This window comes from Etheostoma cragini, chromosome 1 (genome assembly GCF_013103735.1).
Source record: "Etheostoma cragini isolate CJK2018 chromosome 1, CSU_Ecrag_1.0, whole genome shotgun sequence".
Classification (NCBI taxonomy): domain Eukaryota; kingdom Metazoa; phylum Chordata; class Actinopteri; order Perciformes; family Percidae; genus Etheostoma; species Etheostoma cragini.
The window spans coordinates 21056551-21068931 of NC_048407.1; the positions used below are offsets into that span (position 1 = coordinate 21056551).

At 37.9% G+C, this 12381-nt stretch overlaps 1 protein-coding gene across 1 annotated transcript in view; it reads right to left on the reverse strand.

The window, feature by feature from the left end:
- Nucleotides 1–873: 873 nt before the first annotated feature.
- The window catches only part of dbndd1 (dysbindin domain containing 1), a 17850-nt gene continuing 6342 nt past the window's right edge, over nt 874–12381 (reverse strand). Inside the window, exons 3-4 of the mRNA XM_034879137.1 lie at nt 8038–8172; nt 874–2431 (exon numbers count right to left, since the gene is read on the reverse strand). Of these exons, the coding sequence (XP_034735028.1) occupies nt 2277–2431; nt 8038–8172 (290 nt within the window). The 3' untranslated portion in view covers nt 874–2276. The remainder of the gene's footprint in view (nt 2432–8037; nt 8173–12381) is intronic.

Below are 12381 nucleotides of genomic sequence, written 5' to 3' on the forward strand. Positions count from 1 at the left end.
CAGAGTAACTGGAGCTGCAAAGAGGTGGGCCACCCTCACCATAACTGAAGCCGCAGAGAAAGCCACAAGGTGGCTTTGGATAAAGAAGGCAAGCCCATGGATTGGTGCTAGGAGGATGCCAGCAGGGATCTGATCAACCACAGCTGTGTCACCTGGGGAAGGGGGTATCGTGATGAAAGACCCAAAAACCCCAATGACCCCCAATAGCATCACTGATGATGATCATCAGAGCACATCCTAGAGATGTTTCTTGTAACCTGAAGAGTGGAGTTTTGGCTCATTTCACTGGAGGTGCCTTAATTCAAGGCTCTGATGCAGTCATACAGGGCAATGACACCGAGAAACGTACCACATAATTATCTGTACAAAACTGATATCACATGAAATATGCTTTTTAATATTCAGCAGTAGTTGACATCATGTGATAAATACATTTGTTGTGGTGGTCTTACATAACTTGCATTTTTATTCTGAGGCTCATTGACCTTATCCAACTTTAAATCTATAAATCTATTAAGAATGCTGTCTTCCCTAATTGGGGAAACCAGATTTCTTCTTGTTTCTCAGATTCCAAAGACTGTTTTAAATCTTTCTCTACACTGTTGTACAATGTGACATTGATAGCATCATCATTTGTCACAATACTTACACTATAGTCAGGTTATGCGTTGGTTTTCATCCTGTTTATTTTGTTAACCATATGAAATTACATCCAAAATGAGAAGGACTCAAAGTACAGACATGATAAATTTGGATAGATTGGGTGACCATCTCCATCTCAATACCTTGAGCCCTTCTCCAACATTTATTAACATGACAACAAATTGCTTTTAATCAGCAAATCATTTGTTTTGTGAATTTTGGCTCATGTTAAAAGGTTTTCTTATTTTGAGCCAAGCAATCTGAGCTTGATAACTACTCATGTTGCGTTCTTATCTCAGGTATTTGCCAATTACAGCCAAATTAAACTGCAACAATGAATTTTATATAAGGAAGACCACATATTTGTATTCAGTAGTGTAAATGAACTCTACATCACAGGTAAATGAATGAACTTTTTCAAGACTTTTATTTATTCTTCTATCATCCCAGAGTCACTTTTGATCCATTGTGTCATAGCATTCAGAATTGTTGGCACTCCTGATAAAGACAAGCTAAATGTAAGATAAATAAATCAAGTAATCAGCTATAACCTTTGTTTACAAAGAAGGGACATATTGCATCATGAGTTTAATTCTTCTTTTAAAAGATGATTACAAAATCGTTGGCACTTTGTTGTGTTTTTGGCATTCATGCAAAGCTCATGGAAGTCCACCTGAAAATTATACAATTCTCCCTTAATTATCACCCATCAAGTTAATGCATCTACCAATTCTAATTACCTAAGCAGCAGCAATTCTGTCAGCAACTATTTTATTTTTAAGTGATAAAGAAATTAGAAAACATTTCTCTAAACAAATTTTGAAGAAAAAGAAAGTACTTGAGTTTGAAAATGTATATTGCATATAGTTTGCTACTTGGTCTGTTTATCTTTTGTGCCATCTCCACCAAATGCCAATCATTCTGAAGGGCACTGTCAATACAATTCATTGACAGAAGTGCAAAACATTTCATTTAGGCAATTTTATTAACAACACACATACTTCATTAAGATGGAGAAAGTGTGGTGGATAAAAAGTGCGCAAAAAAAACCTGTCACATTTTCAAGTCAACGCATTAAGTAACCTCACAAGATATTTGATTTTGAACAGCCCTGTTGATTTAGGTTTCCAATCGTATCTTGGCAATTCAGTGTGAATCCCAGTGTCTAAACAGAACATAGAAGGTCTGGCCACACGCTGTGGACACAATTTAGGAACCAATCTCAGCTTTTAGGTCATTACCCAAACTGAAAGGCTGTAAGGATGGATGTGCTGTTATTCTGATGACCGCATACCCTGGCAGTCATTGAAGAACAAAGCTTAATCATCTGGCAGCTCAGAGTGCATTAAGAACCCCTTTCATGTACGTCTGTATGTGTGTGTTTGAGAAGGGGAGGGAGAGAGGAGAGAGGAGGAGAGGGTGTGTGTATTGCACAACATCTCAATATCTTTATTAGGAGTATATAGCACGTTGTCCAGAGCTCAACCTGAACTCGTCTACTCAGCACCATGAAACGTTATGTGTGTGCTCATCGGCAGATGGGGGCCTTTTGGTCCACTTTGTGTTCCCTCTCTGGCTGTGTCTATCTGGCTCTGGGTTTTTTTTCTCCGCATTCCAGCTCTTTCAGATCAGAATCATGGCTGCTTCGGTCTCTCCAGCTTCATTAAGGGCTCTGCGGTATCTGAGTCGCTGTGGTGCTTTCTTTCACGTGGTGGCTCAACTTTTCTGCAGCGCGTCCACGAGGGGGAGCGCATGTACCCACCTCTGGGCAGCACAGGCTGGTGGGAACCTGGGATCCAAACACACAATCCAAACTTGTTATACAGAGTTTTGGCAGATAAAAATACGTAAACAGACACAAGGAAATCACTCTGCACACCTGTTATGTTTTACACAACTTTAAAATAGCTTTAAAAATACAGTTCCTTATTCGTTAGTATACGCAGCTCAACATCTGCTGCAAGAATATTTAGAACTAAGGGTCTTGTAAGATACAGCTCTTGCTTGCTTTTTTTAGCCATTAAAAGCCTTTAGTCTATATAGCATGCCTACACACACACAAACACACACTTCTAGACAGGCCACAGAATGTTGTTTATTCAAAATTACTGGGATCACCCTCATTACATTTTTTTAAATTATCCACAAAAGTATTCACACAAAAGCTGCTTTCTCTTTGTATAAGCCATCATGTACCAACCGTTTGTATGTTAGGCATATTTTAAGTAGCCTTGTGGTTATCTGGCTTTACACCACATGGTGCCAATGTTAAACCTACCAGGAAGACAGAAAGGCAACTGAGGGAAAGACTGATAGAGAGCTAGAAAAACACTTTCTTGTCTAATGTTGGGTCTCTTAAGTGAAGGTCGTACTCAGTACCTGGCTTATATTTCTTGCCAATGCCACATCCAGACAAAGACAAAAGGGGCAGGTAGATAAGGCATATTGATCTCGGAAGAATGATGTTGTCTATACTTGATTTTAATGATGGACAACAACCTCCTCAGCAGCATGAGTCTTCTGCGGCAAGCGCCAAGAACACCTGCTGATTGACTGCTTGTTGTGTTTATGTACTTTTATAAATGTGTGTGTTAGGCATTGACATTTCAGATGTCATTTGACATTTTATGCATGTTTGCACACGAGAGGAAAAGTAATTACATACCTACCCACAGCTTTCCCTTTTTCTCTGTCTCGCTCTCTTACAGTAACATACACAGAGTACTCTGAGCTATGAAGTACTGCACTGTATTCCTCATGTGCCGCTAGAAGCCATTAGATTCTTCAGTCAGCATGTTGCTGCATAGAGAGATTCAGCCTCAATGCTTCTGAAACACTAGACTCCTACAGAAGTCCTGTCAATGCACAGGAAAAACATCATGCACATATGTAAAAGTCACAATGCCCTTTTTTCTCATTAAACCCATTGAAAGGGAAACAACACTTGTTTTATTTCATACTAACTCTAGCACAGCCCAATCAGTGTTTGTGAACTGCGGTAGTATGAAAGTTTTTTTTTTTAAGATAATGGTCTGTATTGTCTTTAAAAAAAAAACTCAAGTGGCAGTGAGTTGAGCTGGAATCTGACCTTTTGAACTGAAAGGAGCTTTTATAGAGGCCCCACAAAAAGTGGTCTTGTGGTCCTTAAAGGTAAATGGATAAAAAAACAAACACTAAATGACCCAAGACAGAAAGATGCTGCTGTACTGCACCTTGATGGGCAAAAACTGTGCTTTGCCTTACTTCTGGCTACAGTCCAAACAGTGACATCACTGCAGAGGTTTGACAGCAACCTGCTTAAGGATCACTGATTAGGGGGTGCCCTGTTATGTTTTTGCTTGTGTCTGTTCTAGAGTTGTGTTTCCAGTGAGATGTTTCTGTGCTACAGCAAACACCAAACATGAACTGTCAGAGATGGGACCCTCTTGTGAGACACTGTCTACTATAAATGGACAATAAATGTCTGTTTCTTTTCCTATTTTCTGCATCCCGTTATCTCTCTGCATGTCAACTTGTCTACAAATCTTTGACCAAATTCTAAAAACAAATTCCCATTCTAAAACACAACACCCGTTATTTGAACATGAAAAAAATCAACCAGACAGAATGTAACACAATAGGTTAAAGTCTGCAATGTCATCAGTTAAAACCTTGTTACTGCTGCACCGACATAGGAGGCCAAAGCTTTGCCTGTGGTAGTTATTCAGGGACGTGGGTAAATGCTTTGGTTGGTCAGGCTCATTTGAGTATAAAACAAAGAGAAAACCTACTGGACAAAGTCAAACTTTTGCAGCCTTTGGAGCTGCTTGAGGGACGATTGATAAAACATTTAATGCTGTATGTTTTCAGCTACTGGGCCATTAAGTACAACTGATCATGTTCACTGATTGTGGTTGAATTTCACATGAAATCAGGCTTTAAGCTGCCAAATAGCTAAAAGTAAAATAAATTATAATGGGAATGGACAATGGGAAAATGGAAGACAGACAGCAGAGAAAAAAAAACAAGACACAAACCTCTATAAATAATGTGGTTGTGTGGTGACTTAGATAATGATTATGGTTTAAATGGCTTTAAGGACGAAGCCTTGTTTCCAGCAGGGAAAATTGAATTATTCAAGAAGAACCTACATTTAGCATGAACTCCCTTTAACCTCTACATCAACTACATGCGCTTAACACAATGGCTCACACTCAGCAGTTTCCCATACAGAATAATGCTCACACAGCACAGCTCAATACAACCACATTTGCAATGCAACCTCTGACACTAACTAATTAAATCAAACACCTTCTGTTTCTCTCCCACCCTGAACTCACATATGACTATGCAAATAAACCAATGTACTAAAACTCAGAAATTGCCTTGCATGAAGGGTTGAATAGTGAGGGAGGTTTAAGGGAATCTAGATAAACCAGAACAGCTGGTCCTCACAGCTGAGATTTGTGCAATAATACACTGTTTGCATAAATCTTTTCTCTTACACACACACACCATCACTGACTGTACAGCACAACTTTTGAATAAGACAATAAAATATCTTTGTTCATGTGTGAAATATATGGTTAAGCAGTTTTTCAATAATCCATACTGAAAGTGTTTTTTATAATGACAATGCATTAAGTTTCAAATTACAAAATGTGACAGTGTAATGACTGTACGACAAGCATTAGCATCATATTTTATCTTCTGCACAATAAATCAGATGTTGTTTGATGGACACTTTCATCCAAAATTACTCCCAACACCAAAACTCCATGAAATTGCAACTGTTAAATACCAGAGACCACTATAGAACAGCTGTGTGTTTCATGTCTATTGTGAGCATATGATTCTTTGTACATCTTGTGTAGCCACATATGCAAAACACCTGTGGGCTCTACAGTATTTGTTTGAGGACTCTCAACAGTAATGTTGGTGGCTGCATCTATCCGGGACGCTATCCTTTCTCTGTACAAGTTGAATCTGAGGCAGACATAGAAACAGCAATTGGGAAAAAAGACAATCTATGGGACAGGAAAGGAGGATTGTGTATGTGGTAAGTGTGATACTATGAAAGATTTGAAGAAAAATGAAAGAAATGAAAGATTTCTGGAAGCATGTCAAAGAAAGTCAAAGAAAAGGCGCTGCACAAAATGATCCATCATCTATTAGTCGAAAGGTTAAAGACTTTTTTACGAGGAAGAAATGTTTGCCACATTCCCAGTTGGCTGATCTATTTTTATTCACGGTTTATGCAAGTAAAAATACAAGATTGACACACTGCGTTTAATAAAAACAGAAACACATCACCTCAATCCGTCATCTGAATATGTCATTCTGAGAGTGCAAATATTTAATCGTTGTTGGGATTTTTATATCTCTCACAGGTCTGAGGCTCTGTAAATAAAACCATTTAACATCATAATGTTAAAATACACTGTGAAATACAGTGGTATGTGTCAGCTGACAACAGAAAAGCAGAGCAGCGGATGTGAGGCCTCGGACTGAAGGCCTCTTGGCTGTTGCATCTCCTGCAGCTGACTACTGAAAAGCAGCTGTGACCTGTGACTAACAATGGGCTGAGGGAACTTGGTGTGGTGGTGTTGGAGAGGTCAGCTGAGAAGAGTGGACAAGCTAAAATCTGTTTAGTCTGCTTGGCTGTGGGAACATGTGTGCGAAGTGTAAGGAGGTAAATACACGTTTCACATGCAAGAATAATTTATGGACTTGTTGTTTGAGGCCTAAATTATGCCAGTCAAATTCAAGATTTGGCAGTAGGCTACATGTATTTGCATTTAAGAAGCTGTAAAACATTTTGGAGACATCACCATTAATCAAACTGAACTATAGTGAATCTAATGATGTGTCAAATTTAAAAGAATCTAATTACTGTTGGAATAATTTGTTCCCTCCATTTTATATAAATACATAATTTCATAAGTAAATCAATAATACAAATCCCCTGGTTATACTTTTTAAAGTAGCCTACTTATTTTATGTGTTTAACAACAAGATGATAAAACTGATAAGAAGTGATTAAATGATATTATTCTTTGACCGTGCAACCCAGATCAGCAACTTGCTTCACATTTGCATCACAAGACATTTGAATCTTGAACTTAACAAACTGCATGCAACCAAGCCAAATTATACACTATGTGCTCAGCACCAAACAGCAGACAAACACAGTTAGCAACTAGCTGGTGAAAATAATGGAGCATTTAGCAGCTAAAAAGCCAGATATTTCAATCAGACATTCATCAAGTGGCCAGAAACACCACTCCAAATTAATTATGATGTTCCCCCACTGGATGTGTTACTAGGCAACTGTTTGCTAACAAGTTCATATCAACTTAAGGTGTGAATATGTCAATGTTGTGTCCACAACTTGTTTCCGCTGCCCCTGAGTGGGCAAACAAATATTTGATTGCAGGTTTAAGTAAACTGGTTGCTATGATCTAGTGAAGCTCGGTTGGTGTAGTAACTCCATGATGGTGATGTCTGGACAACACCAAAGCTGTCTGAAACTACATCTTAGCACTAGGAGCAGTGAGAAATAAACTGTGTGCGCCATGAATAAGAATCTTTTCAGAGTATATAATAAACTGTAATACTGTTTTAAGTTTTGGTAAAAAAGAGAGTTTTCATTTAACTTTAACACAGAATTCTCTACACTCAACAATCCACAAGGTTTGATTAAAAACAAAGAATATGGGTCTTTCTTGCACCTGAGATGAACCTCTGCGTTTTAATTTATATCACTGGCTGTGGAGCTGCAGACAGCAGTATATAGCCAGATTACTCACTGGGACCATAACTCACACTTAACAAGCTGTGCCATGACATGGAACATTAGTAATAAACACAAAATGGACGGAACAGAGATAACGCTGTTTTTGTTAAAGGAGGAGATGCTATAATAAGAACTATAAAAGAAAAAGAAAAGCAATAGAAGCATGTAGAAAGAGTATGAGGAAGTTTTAGATAATGTTTTTTCTGACGATCCAAAATATGGTGGATCAAACAGTGAAGTCCACCATAAGGTTCTCTTTCAAATCACCAGAATGGTAAATATCTGTTTTGATTCTATTACGCATTGTTAGCCAAAGAACGTAAATTGGTTACCCCTAGTCGATGACAGTATTACAACTGGAAGTCGGACATTTTTATCAAGAAAATTGGGATGTTTTAAACTGGGACAGTCTATGCACAGAATACATAATATTTGCAAGAATTTGTCTAAACTGTGTTGATGGACCTTTAAATCTTGAGGTGGCATGAGTGTCGGAGGAGGAGAGAGTTCACCGTCCGCATGCAGGATGAGGCTCACAGGTCATAAATAAAACATAGGAAAGATTTTGTGATTCCTTGATGTGGATCAGGAGAAGGATGGTTATTTTTAGCAGACCTTACCTGCTGGTGACTCATGGTTCTCCTCATCAGAGTCAGCAAAGACTTCAGCCAGTTCCTGGTCAGACATGTCAGTCAGCTCAGTCAGATCCAGGAGGTCAAAATGCACCTCCAAAGACGACACACTACTCAGTGGTTCTGAGGCAGACAGAAAACAGCATATTTTAGTCTAAAAGGAGATTGAGAGATTAAAATGATCCACTCACTTCTTGCTGACAGTGGAGAAAAAAAGCAGATCTTTCAAAAGAAGTTGGTGATAAACTGCATTCATTCTTAACACAGAGCTCCTCAGCCCATCACGTAATTCAATTTTATTTATAGTATCAATTCATAACAAGAGTTATCTCAAGACACTATACAGATAGACCACACTCCAGAATTTACAAGGACCCGACAGTTCTAGTAGTCTCCTCCAGAGCAAGCAACAGTGCAACAGTGCGACAGTGGCGAGGAAAAACTTCCATTTAGGCAGAAACCTCGGTCAGACCCAGGCTCTTGGTAGTCGGTGTCTGACGGGCCGGTTGGGGTTGGAATGCTCTTGACTCTACATTGTACGCTGATTATGCGTACAATGTAGAGTCAAGAGCATTACGTGATGGGATCAATAGCTGGCTCTTGCAGCACTATTGTAAAATCAATTTCAACCAAGACTTTGTTATGCTTTAACTTTTATCTGTACATCTCTTGCTCTTTATTTCTAAAACATATATCACACAGTAAATTAGAATCTTAAATCTGCCTTGGAGAGTTTGTCACTGTAGGCAGTGAGAGTCTCTGTTTCAGCAGCATGACACCTGAGTGTTAACACAGGCAGTCACTGAAGAATTGAAACAAGAGCTAAAGTAAGACAAGATGAAAATAGGCAGTTCTTTAACACATTGAGGTCTCCTCCATCTTTCCCCCGGGTGATTTGCACCTGTTCATATCTGCGAAATGTTGAAATGTTGAAGGCTATAAATCATTGAATGACCTCAAACTTTAAAGTTGTTGTTGTTGTAGAAATAAAATAGCCTATTATGTGCCATGTGATATATGAAAGGATAAATATCAATTAGGTCTGCTTTGTTTTGTAGGGCCAAAATGTAACACCACAATACTTTCAACAAGGATGTTATCCTTCTTTTGAAGCCATCAAGCAGTGTCGTTGTCAAGCATCGCACTAAACAACAGTTACACGAACACGGAACTTGAATAGAAAATATTGAATGGGTTTGAATTCTACAATTCTTGGGACCAGAAGACTGTCACTGAACAAATAAGGGAAGCCTTTAGAGAAAAACTGTCTGCTGAAGTAAGGTAAGCACTTTCAGTTTATTGGCTACAGTTTAGATTGTCAGAATTCAATGAAGGTAAAATAATTTTTAATTCAGAAATCTATTGTGGAGTAAGCTTAACATTTTGAATTTGGCTTGGTTTTGTGGCCAGGATTTTCTTGCCAGTAATATTGAAACAGTCTTTCATTTTTTTGCATGCTAGTTTTCAAATTTGGATTCTGTAAAGAGGTGTTGATAAAGTCACACCTAATATTTGGTCATGGATTTAAAAATAAAACCTAATATATATATGTATATAAAAAAAATACAGAAATGCTAAATAAAAACTGTAAGATGTTTGGTCAGTATATTTTTCTCAGAGGGGTTATTTGAATTTCCCTCTAATATGGGAAATAAAAATCTGAATTTTGGGTGACTAATTTTGTGCTTTTTGATTTAGATTTAGTTTTTCTGTTGGGAATTTACACAGCATAATTCATTGGAAGATTGGAACTCTGTTTATACGTCAGCGCATTGCATTGCGTCTTCTGAGGGATTACCCAATGGGATCAATCTTGAAGCCCAGTCATCACAGGTGGAGGCAACAGGGCATACCTGTTCTCAGACCTGGTTCTTTGCCTGCTTTCATGAGAACTCACCAAAAAATTAATATATCCATATAAAGACTATACTGTATTGCTTGTTTCTCTATTTCTTGACTCTTCAAATCTCGAGATGGACAATAATCCAGATAAGGTTTGAAAGTGATCACAAAGTTCTCCATACAGCCTCTCCTGAACAAAGAAATATGTAGCTCCTCTTTGGATATTTTCAACACATTCCAATATATTGATAAAAAAATGTCTAGTGTCATTTTTATAGCTACTTACTCATAAAATGTAAAATTGAACTTGACAAGAAAACATGATAAGTTTGAATAGCATCATTGTTTAGATGGGTCAGCACCAAGGTAAACAAGTCTTGCATGTGTATTTTTTGGTTTGAGAGTGACTTCATGTTTAGGGAGGAACTTCCTGTGTCAGTGAAAGTAATGGATACCACAAAAGATGAGCGTCAAGAATATACATATGATAAAGTGACAATTTAAGTATGTGGCTGAGATACTAAGTATCTGTATGTGAGAAAAAGGTTTATACATGTGAGAATGAAAATAGGTATATATAATAAATAGAATGTATGTATGTAAGAGTAAAGATATGTGCATTAAGGTGCATGTATGTGTTGAAAAGTAAAATGCATATGTGTGAAAGGGAAAATATATGCATGTGAAAGGAGAATGTATATAAGTGAAGGGAGAATGTATGTATGTGAGAGTACTAGAATGAATAATGTCTCATACAGCCCCTCATACACCTGGGTAGTTCACCTGCAGTGTGCGCCCATAAACAAAGGTTTATTCCTCAACACAGCGGCTATGGGTTCGACTTAACCTGCAGCCCTTTGCTGCACGTCATTCCCCTCTCTGTCTCCTCTTTCATGTCTTCAACTGTCCTACAAAAAAGGCCTAAAATGCCCAAAAAATAATCTTTAAAAAAATAATTTAAAAATACACATTTTAATGTTGGATATCTGAGGGCAAATTAAATGCAAATTAGTAATAATCCAATTTGGTTTAATGTGATCATTCATGATATATCACCCATTCCTGTTTAGATCATTGAAGGTTTTAGCCACTGACAAAAGAGACCGTGTGTTGTTTTTAGAACCAAATTTCTAACGTCTACATCAGCAGCACATCTATTTTATTTGAGGGAAGAAACTAGAAGCAGTGAATCAGGGAAGTTGGAATTTGTGGGGGAGGACATAAAGAGAAATGTGGGTGGACAGGATGATGGGAGAATAGGGAAAGATGAAGCTAGGTAAGAAGGAAATGTTGCAAAATAAGAAGGGAAGGGAAAGGAGAGAAAGTAGATGGAGAGGAAGGAAGGCATTATGTAAAACAAAACACTGCATTATTTTCTGCCATTATTTTCAATTGGCTGCAAGGTTCCCTTTTTGATGCACTTGTTTTTAACCACCTATTCCCCATCTTTTTTTCCTCTCCCACACCCTTTCTCCTTGAATAATTGATCAATGCAATTTCTCTCCCGGGCAGACACACTGAAAACAACTGCCTCCATCTTAAAAGCCATTCAGAGGAGCTTTGAGACGCACTCACACTGAGACAATGTGTCTTCTGAACTTCTTGGAGGAGTATTTTTTTATTTTTCCACATTCCCTTAATCTCAAACTTAATGTCCATGTCTTTGTAGTTAATGCGTGTGTGAAAAGTAAAAGTATGTTTCCTTTAATTCCAAATATCAGTGAGACAAATAATTGGTTTGCATGCTGTCAATTGGATGTTCTATACAGTATTTGATGTTCATTTTGATTTTCCTGCATTTAGAAAAGCCCAGATAGATTCAACTGATGGAACAAAGAATAGGGAGGATGGGTTAGAGGGAGGAGTTTACATTTGAGAACAGGATAAGAGAGCAGAGGGTATGTGCCTTGCCTGCTGGATCTGTGTAATCCCCTTCCCCTCTTTAATGGCTCACCTGGGCTCTGCGGTCATCAGTCAAGCTTGAGCAGCTTTTAATGATGACCGGGAGTGAAGCTCCATGATTAAAGGCTAAATCACTGAGATAGTAAATTAAACACGAAACGCCAAAGAATGTGTTCTCTAAACAACATATTCAGTGACTCTCACAGTGACTGAGCATTCAGATTCTTGTCTATACCTTTTCAACAACAGACAGATTAATGCTGTTATTTCTAAATCCATCACCATTAAAACATATTGGAAAGCTCCAGTATGTCATTCTTTAAACATCACCCTGATGAAAAAGGTCAAGTGAAAATGTTTGATGATTTTCTGGAACAAAGCTGTGCAACTTGTTTTTACTTTACCTGTAAAATAAATGTTTCAAAACTCACATTTCTCTGTTCTTCCCTTTAACTTCTGGTTTGTGCTGTTAAAGATCAATTCAAACAGAACAGTAGTCCCCATGCATTTTTATTACAGTTTTTTTCAATCGCTAACAAGCGCTCACCCATACTTCAGATACTTTTTCTAAACTCTTAACACAGACTC